The following is a 13,085-nucleotide window of genomic DNA, read 5'->3' as shown; positions in this document are numbered from 1 at the left end:
AGAAGAGTAACCCTTTCCCTGAAGATAAAAAGATGACTATTAAATGTAGAAACGTTGTAAATATATGTCACGATGTTACTTTGGGATAGCCAGGGACAGGCGGCTCCTATGCAGTCCCTTACACTAGGGGACCTTAGGCTATCCCTCACCTCTGGATTATGCCTAATGGTGGAGACGCCAGAGTTGTGTGCCTTTCTATACTCCTGAGAATTACTACTCTAATACCTGCCTCCCCCCAGAGATGGACGGGGCAGGGGTGAGATGATAAACAGATAAGGACAGACACAGACAAAAGAAAACCAAAACTCTGACATACTACACACATACAGGAATAGAGAAAGGAAGAAAAACAAGAGGACGAGGGTAGCAACAAAAAGGAAGAAGGGGTAAACTCCACATAGAAGAGTAACCCTTTCCTTGAAGATAAAAATATGACTAATAAATGTAGAAACACTGCGAATGTATATGTCACAATGTTACTTCGGGATAGTGAGGGTCAGGGGGCACCTATGCTGTCCCGTACGCTAGGAGATGTTACGTTATTCCTCACCTCCAGATTTCTCCTAATGGTGGAGATGCCAAAGTCCCATGCCTTTCTATACTCCTGATAAATACTACTCCCTAGGGAGAGACCGGCAGGAGTGAGATCATAAACAGATAAGGACAGACAAGGGAAAAGCAAATTGCTAACACTGCACACATAAAGGAAAAGACAAATAAATACTCAGAAGAAAAACAAGAGCAGGGGTGTAGCAACAAAAAATAAACAAGGGGCAGACTCCACAACTGCACACAGCAACAGGTATCACACCAGAAAGTCTGGATCACCACACCACCCCAAACCAACCAAAAAAACTATAGCTGGCACTAATGGAAAGGTCCAGCCAGCATATATAGGAGAGCAGATATAATTGGCTCCCTTACAACATGTGATCAAAGATGATTCACAAGCAGATCAGCAGAGATTAACTCTTGCTAGCCTACCTATGAACTACCAATCTGTTGGTTGACACCCGAGTCAGCCTGCTCTGATTACAGACATCAGACGGAGTTGCAGAATCAGTAGTGTAAACAGAACCCGATGCTGCCATGATAGTTGGCGAAGTTTGTGAAAATCTACGTGTGACTGTATAACAATGTAATAAATGTACATGTACACATAGCTCTCCCTATTCTCCACTCATATATATCTAATGATCTTTTCATACTTAGGATTGTAATCATTGAAAGGTGGCTTCCTCTACATCTAGTTAAAAGAAGGGTTCTAAATAGTCATACGTAGCGATTTTTCCAGTAAAAGCAGTAATACTATGTATCTTATTGTACATAAGCTTATAATTATGACCAGGGGACATCCTCTACAGAGGAAAAAAGGTTCCATCCTCATAAATATAATCTTATTAAGTCCAGAGCAAGGGAAAGAACAGTGGTGTAACTAGAGTCCGATGGGCCCCAATACAAAATTTGGACTTGGGCCCCCACCTCCTGCATGTTGGTCAGATCATGTATGGGCCCTTGTAGAATTCTACATCCTATAAAGTCATGAGTGTTTGCCCTTGATTTAGAAAATCTCTTGGAACTGGCAGACACACAGGGAAAAGGGCCCCTCTGCAAGAAAAATCTATGGGCCCTTTGCAGTCCAATAACTCATCATACTGCAAAATTCCAACTGACTTGAAGGTAGAAATCTGCCCCCTTCTCTATTAGGCTTCTGTGTGGCCACCATGGCATCATGGGCTCCTTCTTGTAATATTTCCTCCTATTCTGGCTCCTTACTGCAATAATGTCCCCCATCCTCGGCTTTTTCCAGTAGTAATTGTCATGATTTAGGCCGGCTTTTCCCTGCTGCTGGTTGCACCCAGCTCTGGCCTGGTCATGTCAGGGGTTAACTTCCCTTGCCTTGTTCTGGATCCCAGGACACTATATATTGCCTCTCAGTGCCAGTGATATTTCTGCAATGCAGCGTGTATACTGGCTCTGGTGAATGTTCCCGATCTGTCCTGCCTCCCTGCTACTGTGTTATGACTTGTACCCTCCTCCGTTCGTCTGCCTGTCCCGGTCCCTGACTTCCCTCTCCTGTCTGTTGTTTGTTTCCCTCTGCATACTTGATCTCCCGGATTCCGACTTGGTTCTGTTTTTTTACTTTCTTATTGATCCTCCCTTTGCAGTGACTCAACTTTCCTGGCTAGACCCTGACTGTTTGACTACTCTGTTGCCCCCTGGTGGCTTGCCTGTTTACTGCCTGCTGAAGTTACTCTGCTATACTTCAGCTGCCTTTCCGATACAGTGTTTCTTTGTCTCTCCTTCACTACTCTGCTGCCACCTAGTGGGGATAATGCTGTACTACGTCTTACTAGCCTTTGTACAGCGTGACAATAAAGTACCAAGTACTTGGACTTCTGATGATAATGTCCCCCATCCTCAGCTCCTTCATGTAATAATGTCGCCAATCCTGAAACGTCCAGTAATAATATTCCCCGACCTGGGTCCTTCCAGTAATAATGCCCCCATCCTGGGACCCGACATATAACAATGTCCCCAATCCTTGTACACTGTTCCCAATCCAAGTATAATGTCCTCCATCCTGGTATAATGTCCCCAATCCAGATACAATGCTCCTAATCCAAGTATAATCTCCCTGTTATAATGTCCCCAATCCTCATACAATGCTCCCAATCCAAGTATAATGTCCTCCATCCTGGAATAATGTCCCCAATCCAGATACAATGCTCCCAATCCAAGTATAATCTCCCCAGTATAAAGTATAATCTTCCCGGTACAATGTCCCCAATCCTGGTACAATGCTCCCAATCCAAGTATAATCTCCCTGTTATATAATGTCCCCAATCCTCATACAATGCTCCCAATTCAAGTATAATGTCCTCCATCCTGGTATAATGTCCCCAATCCAGATACAATGCTCCCAATCCAAGTATAATCTCCCCGGTATAAAGTATAATTTCCCCGGTATAATGTCCCCAATCCTGGAACAATGCTCCCAATCCAAGTATAATCTCCCTGTTATATAATGTCCCCAATCCTCATACAATGCTCCCAATTCAAGTATAATGTCCTCCATCCTGGTATAATGTCCCCAATCTAGGTACAATGCTCCCAATCCAAGTACAATGTCCTCCATCCTGGTATAATGTCCCCAATCTAGGTACAATGCTCCCAAGCCAAGTATAATCTCCCAGGTATAATGTCCCCAATCCTGGTACGATGCTCCCAATCCAAGTATAATCTCCCCGGTATAATGTCCCCAATCCTCATACAATGCTCACAATCCAAGTATAATGTCCTCGATCCTAGTATAATGTCCCCAATCCAGATACAATGCTCCCAATTCTGGGCCATTTCCATTCTTTTGCAGCACATTTTAAAACAAAGCAATAACTCATATTTACTCGCTCTCACAACGTGCGGCGTCTTCCTCTGCTGCTGACTTCAGTGTGCAAACTCGGGCAGTGCATGACGTCACTAATACTGGCAAGCCGATGTTAGCTGCTGGCCTCTGATTGGCCAGCAGCATGTATTAGAGTAAATTTTAGCTGAATGTGCATCCAAGGATTCACATTCAGGTAAAATTGGTGTCAGAGGGCCCCCCTCCTGGTCACGGTCTCACCCTCTGTGACCGCAAGCAAGTCAAGAGGGCATCCTCTTCATCTAGAGGAAAAAAGGTTTACCATCACTACAGATGGAAATCTTTACTGGAAAATCAGTGATACTGGATCGTTTCATACTTTGGCTTTTATTTATGGTAAGAGTGTAACCTGTAGATCTAGAACAAAAATGATCGTTACTAAATAATTGAAAAACAAAAGTTGCATATTTTTTGTACCAAATTTTGCAATTATTTTTTTTACTCCAGAAGCCTGTAGAAGAGGTTTTTGACATGACATGTTGAGGCTGACATTGGCAGTCATGAAACTTTAGCAATGATCTATCATCTGCGGTGATAATATTCTCATAAAACTCATTTCTTTTCCCTATTTAGTTGGTTGGGTTATTATTTTACATAAACAATGTGACATTCAGACATGTCCATGTCTGGCTCTTTTCCTAAAAAAAAAATCCCATTTGCTCTGTAATATGACAATGACTGTCCCCCATCATTCATCCTCATTGTATTTTATAGCTTCCCTATTCTATGTCATCGCGGCACAAATCCATCACCACTCTCATAAATCAGCCATGACTTAATCAGGTCGGCTGTATGTATGTATATATATATATATATATATATATATATATATATATATATATTTTTATATAGTACAGACCAAAAGTTTGGACACACCTTCTCATTCAAAGAGTTTTCTTTATTTTCATGACTCTGAAAATTGTAGGTTCCCATTGAAGGCATCAAAACTATGAATTAACACATGTGGAATGAAATGCTTAACAAAAAAGTGTGAAACGACTGAAAATATGTCTTATATTCTAGGTTCTTCAAAGTGGCCACTTTGAAGAACCTAGAATATAAGACATATTTTCAGTTGTTTCAAACTTTTTTGTTAAGTATTTCATTCCACTTGTGTTGATTCATAGTTTTGATGCCTTCAATGGGAATCTACAATTTTCAGAGTCATGAAACGTTTGGTCTGTACGGTGTATATATATATATATATATATATATATATATATATATATATATATATATGTACAGTACAGACCAAAAGTTTGGACACAATGTTATCTAAAATTACTGAATTTTTATCAGTTCCTTTAAGCATAATCTCACTAAATTGCAGCTGCCTGTCTGCATCATCCTCCAATAAACCATGAATTAGACGTGGACGATAAGCTTTCCACCCAATAGATTTCAGGATTCGCATTATAGAAGCTCGTGAAATTCCCAATTCTAAAGAGACTCTTCTGGGGACTTTTTTGGACTCTTAACAAATGTTTCAGAAACAAGTTGTTTATTATTTTCTGTACAGGCTGTTTTGGGTTGACCAGTTTTTGGAGCATTAAGGATTGAGCCAGTGGCATCGAATTTGTCACGAATACGGTAAATGGTTTGTCTCTTTTGGGGCTTGAATGTTTCAACCCAATTTGCTCCAACGGTTTCAGCATTTTGAGATTTCCAATACTCTATTAAGATCCATTTTCTTTGATCTGTATTTCAATTATTTGCCATTATGGGTTATCTGAATTATCTGAAAAGAAAACAGATATTGGGGGAGATTTATCTGTGAAAACTGGATCTGTGAAACTGACTCAGTTGCCCTTAGCAACCAATCAGATTCCACCTTTCATTCTCCAAAGAGCCTGTGAAGAATGAAAAGTGGAATCTGATTGGTTGCTAAGGGCAACTGAGTCAGTTTCACTTTACACCATGTTTGAGAAATCTCCCCCTTCACAACCCTATCACACATACTGTCCATCTACTTTTGGACCACCCTGTAAATATAAATATATATATATATATATATATATATATATATATATATATATATATATATATATATATATATATATAATATCTGTATATATATCCTCCAAACACCCATATCACTAACAAGAAAAAAAAGCAAAAAAGTATAAAAAGTTCATCATTTGATAAGAAAAGTAGGCTGGAAAATGTAGAATATTCGTCTTAAAGGGTAAAGCGACGTGAAGTCTTTGTTGTGTTTCCTGCCTCGTGTACATTTGTCGAGATGACATCCATTTCTTAACCGCTTGTTTTCTTTTTTCCTTCAGCCGCAGACCATTCAGGAGACATTACAGAGAACGCTGCAGTGCTATGAGCATCAACTTCTTGGGTAAGAGAAAACTCCATAAAATATTAATATCCAAGCAGTCCTGTAGATTGTTTTATCTCGATACCAATATGGCCATGTTCACACATTGTTGTTTTTCTCTTGCTGCTTTTTTTCTGCAGGCGAAACCTGTAAAGAATCTGCTTACAAAAAACAGGTTTTTCTGCGTTTTTGCTGCAAAAATTCAAAGTTCACATAGCTGAAATGTTGTTATTGTATGTATATATATATTTATATATATATATATATATATATATATACACATACATATATATATTTATACTAGCTGTACTACCCGGCTTCGCCCGGGTTAATAACTGCTGTTAACAAAATAGAATGTATTAACAAAAATGTATTCTGCACACAAAAACCACAAAACAAATAGATAAAAATGTAATTATTAAAAGGCAAAAACTAAGCTAATAGAAGCATTTCACAACATATATTTCAAAACCAGATATTCCACATAGATTTAACATCCTATGACCTCACACATACTGAGAATGTCCTTTGTTGCCTATATTAACCAATCAGAGCTCAGATTAATTAACTGCAGCAAAATAGAAGCTAAGCTGTGATTGGTTGCTATTGGCAGCCTGATAAATCTCCAGGCAACAGAAAGCCCTCCCCCTGACAGTATATATTAGCTCACACATACACATATAGACAGGTCATGTGACTGACAGCTGCCGTATTTCCTATGTGGTACATTTGTTGTTCTTGTAGTTTGGCTGCTTATTAATCAGATTTTTAATTGTGAAGGATAATACCAGACTTGTGTGTGTTTTAGGGCGATTATCTGGCGAGGTTGGTGTATGTGTGGTGAGATGTGTGCTGAGGGTGGTATATGTGTTCAAGCACGTGGTAGTGTGTGGTGCATTTTGTGTGTGTTCATATCCCCGAGTGTGGTGAGTATCCCATGTCGGGGCCCCACCTTAGCAACTGTACGGTATATACTGTTTGGCGCCATCGCTCTCATTCTTTAAGTCCCCCTTGTTCACATCTGGCAGCTGTCAATTTACCCCCAACACTTTTCGATTCACTTTTTCCCCATTATGTAGATAGGGGCAAAATTGATTGGTAAATTAGAATGCGCGGGGTTAAAATTTCGCCTCACAACATAGCACAGCTCTGCCCGGGATACTAACTGTCTCTCTGTTTCTCTGTCTGTCTCCCCCTCTTTATTTATCTCTCTGTCTCTCTCACTCTCTTTGTCTGTCTGTCTCTTTCTCCATCTGTCTCAATCTCTTTCCCTATCTGCCTATCTATCACTTTCCCTGTCTGTCACTTTCTATGTCTGTCACTTTCCCTGTCTGTCACTCCCTGTCTGTCACTTTCCCTGTCTGTCTCTTTCCCTCTCTTTCCCTGTCTATCTCTTTCCCTGTCAGTCTGTCTCTTTGTCTGTGTCTGTTTCTTTGTGTCTGTCTCTTACCCTGTCTATGTCTGTTTCTTACCCTGTCTGTGTCTGTCTCTTTCCCTGGCTGCATTGTGACACGCCAACATTTCATATAAGGGCGTGGCTGTGCATTCTTCTGAAGTTCTGGCTGCACTGTGGCTCCCAGCTCCATTCGCTTTAATGGAGGCAGGTTTTTTGGTGAATAACTGTAAAGAGCGGGGTTAAAATTTCCCCTCGAAACATAGCCTATGACGCTCTCGGGGTCCAGAACTGTGAGTGTGCAAAATTTTGTGGCTGTAGCTGCGACGGTGCGGATTCCATTCCCGGACATACACACACACACACACACACACAAACACACACACACACACACACACACACATTCAGCTTTATATATTAGACTAGCTGTACTACCTGGCTTTGCCCGGGTTAATAACTGCTGTTAACAAAATAGTCTATCTATCTCTGTCACTTTCCCTGTCTGTCTCTTTCCCTCTCTTTCCCTGTCTGTCTCTTTCCCTCTGTCTCTTTCCCTGTGTCTGTCTCTTTGTATGTCTCTTACCCTGTCTGTCTCTTTCCCTGTCTGTTTCCCTGTGTCTGTCTCTGTCTCTTTTTCTGTGTCTGTCTCTGTCTTTTAACCTGTCTGTCTCTTTCCCTCTCTTTCCCTGTCTGTCTCTTTCCCTGTCAGTCTGTCTCTTTGTCTGTGTCTGTCTCTTTGTGTCTGTCTCTCCCTGTCTATGTCTGTTTCTTACCCTGTCTGTGTCTGCCTCTTTCCCTGTCTGTGTCTGCCTCTTTCCCTGTCTGTGTCTGTCTCTTTCCCTGGCTGCATTGTGACACGCCAACAATTTATATAAGGGCGTGGCTGCGCATTCTTCTGAAGTTCTGGCTGTACTGTGGCTACCAGCTCCATTCACCTTAATGGAGGCAGGTTTTTTGGTGAATAACTGTAAAGTGCGGGGTTAAAATTGTTGTGGCTGTAGCTGCGACGGTGCAGATGCCAATCCCGGACACACACACACACACACACACACACACACACACAGCTTTATATATATATATATATATATATATATATATATATATATATATATATATATATATATATATATATATATATGTATATATATATATATATACAAGTAGTGATGACTGCAACCAGGGAGGGTCTAATAAGGGTCTCCACCACCCAACCGCTCTCTTCTATGGGGGAAAAAAGTTCGGCAACCGTAAAACACAATTTTGGCTTTTTTTGTTTTTTTTTACAGCATCTACTGTTGTAGTTCAGTTATTATATATTATGAAAAACAGGCTTTTTACAGACACAACTGTATTTTAGAAAGGGAAAAAGGGTCGGATAGAATTATTATTTTTTTTTTTTTTAGTCCTATAGGATACATGCACACAATATGTTTTTCAGGTGGATTTCGATCTGAATCCACCTAAAGGTGCCGCAAGGTCGCCTCACAAAAGGAACATAATGCTCCGTGATGTCAAAAAGACATTGCTGTATAATATGTTCAGTCTTATGTCATTTTATTAAAGAGCCCTGAAATGGTTCAAAGAAGTTACATGATCATTCTCTGTCAGCTACCGCTAGGAAGAGTGAAGTACTCCGGTGGCAGAGCAGTTGCAAGTAAGATGCCAAATCAACAGGTGTTTTCCTTAAAGCACCACCTCAGTGGGGGATTTTCAGTGCTGGAAGGGTGCTCTAAACCTAAGTCTCCTGCCACCAGCATTATACTCACCCTCTGGTGTTTTCATCTTCTTTTGACGCAACTCCGATCCCCCATCGCCATCTTTTGACCACATCTTCTGACTGGTCGGAAGTCATAAGTTACGTCACAAGCGCTCAATAGAAGTCTATGAGAGTAAGAATGAGGCTCTCATAGACCTGTATTGAAGAGTGACCTAAGACATGCTCCGTTAAACACTGGGGCAGTCGGCAGGCCAGACACCTTTAGACGGGACTTATCACCTGAGAGAGCAAAAGGGTCACATACTGAAAGTCAACATGCCCAATCCTTCTCTCTGATTTTAGCAATTGGCTGGTAACTTTTCCTTAATATGTATGAGTGTGTACATAATACAGGGGCCAACATTGGACATCAGAGGTCACACTTGAAAGAACAGTATTTAGCCCCCTTGCTCTGAAATAGGTTTGGAGATCCACAGAGTTCAAATTCGGATTTTGGCAAATTTCCCGAAATTCACAGTGCTACCCGAATTTGAATACTTTGCAATTTGATTTCCGAGGATCGGCAAAAAAAAAAGCGGCAGGTCAACATTTGATGCTTGTACTGTCTAGGGATAAGAGTTCAGCGCGCACAGGCTAGGGATATCCTAGAGCTCAGAGCGCACAGGATAGGGATATCCTAGAGCTCAGAGCGCACAGGATAGGGATATCCTAGAGCTCAGAGCGCACAGGATAGGGATATCCTAGACCTCAGAGCACACAGGATAGGGATATCCTAGACCTCAGAGCACACAGGATAGGGATATCCTAGACCTCAGAGCACACAGGATAGGGATATCCTAGACCTCAGAGCACACAGGATAGGGATATCCTAGACCTCAGAGCACACAGGATAGGGATATCCTAGACCTCAGAGCACACAGGATAGGGATATCCTAGACCTCAGAGCACACAGGATAGGGATATCCTAGACCTCAGAGCACACAGGATAGGGATATCCTAGACCTCAGAGCACACAGGATAGGGATATCCTAGAGCTCAGAACACACAGGATAGGGATATCCTAGAGCTCAGAACACACAGGATAGGTATATCCTAGAGCTCAGAGCACACAGGATAGGGATATCCTAGGCCTCAGAGCACACAGGATAGGGATATCCTAGACCTCAGAGCACACAGGATAGGGATATCCTAGGCCTCAGAGCACACAGGATAGGGATATCCTAGACCTCAGAGCACACAGGATAGGGATATCTAAAAAACACCAAAAAGAGGAATAAAAACCTCCAAAAGTTAAACAAAAACTCACAGACTAATGGCAGAAGATGTAATCTGCCCAGGCCAAAAAGACTAATGCACTGCCAGGATGCAGCAAGACCTCCATTAAATGGAGACATCACAGGTGCAAAGGGAGATGGTAGTAAAATTGCACACTTGTGGCTTGCATAGGTCACTGTTCACACATGCAGGCACACAGTATCTGGTATGCAGCCTATTGGTCACGCCCATCACAATCGATGCAAGCGGGCTACGCCAGTACTGAATATGTGTACCATGCAGGGACAGTGAGTATAATATGCAAGGCCTAACATGCTGCATCCTGGCAGTGCATTAGTCTTTTTGGCCTGGGCAGTTTACATCTTCTGCCATTAGTCTGTGAGTTTTTGTTTAACTTTTGGAGGTTTTTATTCCTCTTTTTGGTGTTTTTTATGTATGTACATATGATATATTAGTGTAGGGACCCACAAACATGAGGATCCGTGACGCGGATTGTGGGCTTACCGTACTATGGCCATATTACCTACCAATACCTCATATATTTATATATTCTTTTGCACAGAATATTTTATACAGGATGCAGCCAGGCCTCTTAATGTTAGGCCTTGCATATTATACTCACTGTCCCTGCATGGTACACATATTCAGTACTGGCGTAGCCCGCTTGCTTCGATTGTGATGGGCGTGACCAATAGGCTGCATACCAGATATTGTGTGCCTGCAAGTGTGAACAGTGACCTATGCAAGCCACAAGTGTGCAATTTTACTACCATCTCCCTTTGCACCTGTGATGTCTCCATTTAATGGAGGTCTTGCTGCATCCTGGCAGTGCATTAGTCTTTTTGGCCTGGGCAGTTTACATCTTCTGCCATTAGTCTGTGAGTTTTAGGATAGGGATATCCTAGACCTCAGAGCACACAGGATAGGGATATGATAGAGCTCAGAGCACACAGTATAGGGATATCCTAGAGCTCAAAGCACACAGGATAAGGATATCCAAGAGCTCAGAGCACACAGGATAGGGATATCCAAGAGCTCAGAGCACACAGGATAGGGATATCCTAGATCTCAGAACACACAGGATAGGGATATCCTAGACCTCAGAGCACACAGGACAGAGATATCCTAGAACTCAGATCACACAGGATAGGGATATCCTAGACCTCAGAGCACACAGGATAGGGATTAGAGATGAGCGAACCGGTCCCGGTTCGGCTCGAGGTTGGTTCGCCGAACGGAGGTCCCGTTCGAGGTCGGTTCGCCGAACGGAGGTCCCGTTCGAGTTCGGTTCGTCGAACGTTCGACGAACCGAACTCGAACCACATAGGAAACAATGGCAGGCATTCACAAACACATAAAAACACCTAGAAAACACCCTCAAAGGTGTCCAAAAGGTGACAAACAACTCACAACACAACACAAACACATGGGAAAGTGACAAGGACATATACTCATGCGAAAACAAAACAGCTGGACAAGGAAAAAGAGGAGGACACACAGATATATGAGTATATGCAAGGAAACATCGATTCCATTATTGTGCAACTTGAGCCCTGCTCATTTTAGGCTTCCAATCTTGATAAATTGCCTGAGCTCGCCACGTACGCCTTGGGGATCTTGTCGTGTCCTGCAGCCAGCGTTCTCTCGGAACCTGTCTTCAGTGCTGCTGGGGGTCTGCTGGCAGATAAGCACACGTGTCTGTCCACTGACAATGTGGACATGGCTCTCAGAGGACTTTTCTTCCCCTGGGTCAGCCAGGGGACGGGAAAGGCACGCGTATTTTTGAGAGTGCTTCATGCAAAGCATCTTTTTCATCTTGAAAATTGGGTCAACTGATGCCAGTCAAGTGGGGTGTGTGTGGCCCAATTAGTGGAAACGAGGGAGACTGTGGTTGGAGTCCCCTCGCTGTGTTTCCGAAAAAACCAAGATGAACAAGTCATGGCTCTCACAGGACTTTTCTTCCCCTGGGTCAGCCAGGGGAGGCGAAAGGCACGCGTATTTTTGAGAGTGCTTCATGCAAAGCATCTTTTTCATCTTGAAAATTGGGTCAACTGATGCCAGTCAAGTGGGGTGTGTGTGGCCCAATTAGTGGCAACGAGGGAGACTGTGGTTGGAGTCCCCTCACTGTGTTTCCGAAAAGAACCAAGATGAACAAGTCATGGCTCTCAGAGGACTTTTCTTCCCCTGGGTCAGCCAGGGGACGGGAAAGGCACGCGTATTTTTGAGAGTGCTTCATGCAAAGCATCTTTTTCTTTTTCAAAAGGGGGGTCAACTGATGCCAGTCAAGTGGGGTGTGTGTGGCCCAATTAGTGGAAACGAGGGAGACTGTGGTTGGAGTCCCCTCGCTGTGTTTCCGAAAAGAACCAAGATGAACAAGTCATGACTCTCAGAGGACTTTTCTTCCCCTGGGTCAGCCAGGGGAGGCGAAAGGCACGCGTATTTTTGAGAGTGCTTCATGCAAAGCATCTTTTTCATCTTGAAAATTGGGTCAACTGATGCCAGTCAAGTGGGGTGTGTGTGGCCCAATTAGTGGCAACGAGGGAGACTGTGGTTGGAGTCCCCTCGCTGTGTTTCCGAAAAGAACCAAGATGAACAAGTCATGGCTCTCAGAGGACTTTTCTTCCCCTGGGTCAGCCAGGGGACGGGAAAGGCACGCGTATTTTTGAGAGTGCTTCATGCAAAGCATCTTTTTCTTTTTCAAAAGGGGGGTCAACTGATGCCAGTTAAGTGGGGTGTGTGTGGCCCAATTAGTGGCAACGAGAGAGACTGTGGTTGGAGTCCCCTCGCTGTGTTTCCGAAAAGAACCAAGATGAACAAGTCATGTCTCTCAGAGGACTTTTCTTCCCCTGGGTCAGCCAGGGGACGGGAAAGGCACGCGTATTTTTGAGAGTGCTTCATGCAAAGCATCTTTTTCTTTTTCAAAAGGGGGGTCAACTGATGCCAGTTAAGTGGG

General features: G+C 42.8%; 1 protein-coding gene across 1 annotated transcript in view; it reads left to right on the top strand.

Moving 5' to 3' along the window:
* Positions 1 to 13,085, top strand: part of GUCY1A2 (guanylate cyclase 1 soluble subunit alpha 2) — a 348,066-nt gene that overhangs the window by 72,721 nt on the left and 262,260 nt on the right. Inside the window, exon 2 of the mRNA XM_075331311.1 lies at positions 5,707 to 5,768. Coding sequence (XP_075187426.1) covers positions 5,707 to 5,768 — 62 coding nt within the window. The remainder of the gene's footprint in view (positions 1 to 5,706; positions 5,769 to 13,085) is intronic.

This window comes from Anomaloglossus baeobatrachus (assembly GCF_048569485.1).
Source record: "Anomaloglossus baeobatrachus isolate aAnoBae1 chromosome 2 unlocalized genomic scaffold, aAnoBae1.hap1 SUPER_2_unloc_1, whole genome shotgun sequence".
In the NCBI taxonomy this organism is placed as follows: domain Eukaryota; kingdom Metazoa; phylum Chordata; class Amphibia; order Anura; family Aromobatidae; genus Anomaloglossus; species Anomaloglossus baeobatrachus.
Note: the sequence above shows the minus strand (reverse complement) of the source record. Positions and strands in the feature narration are given on the sequence as shown.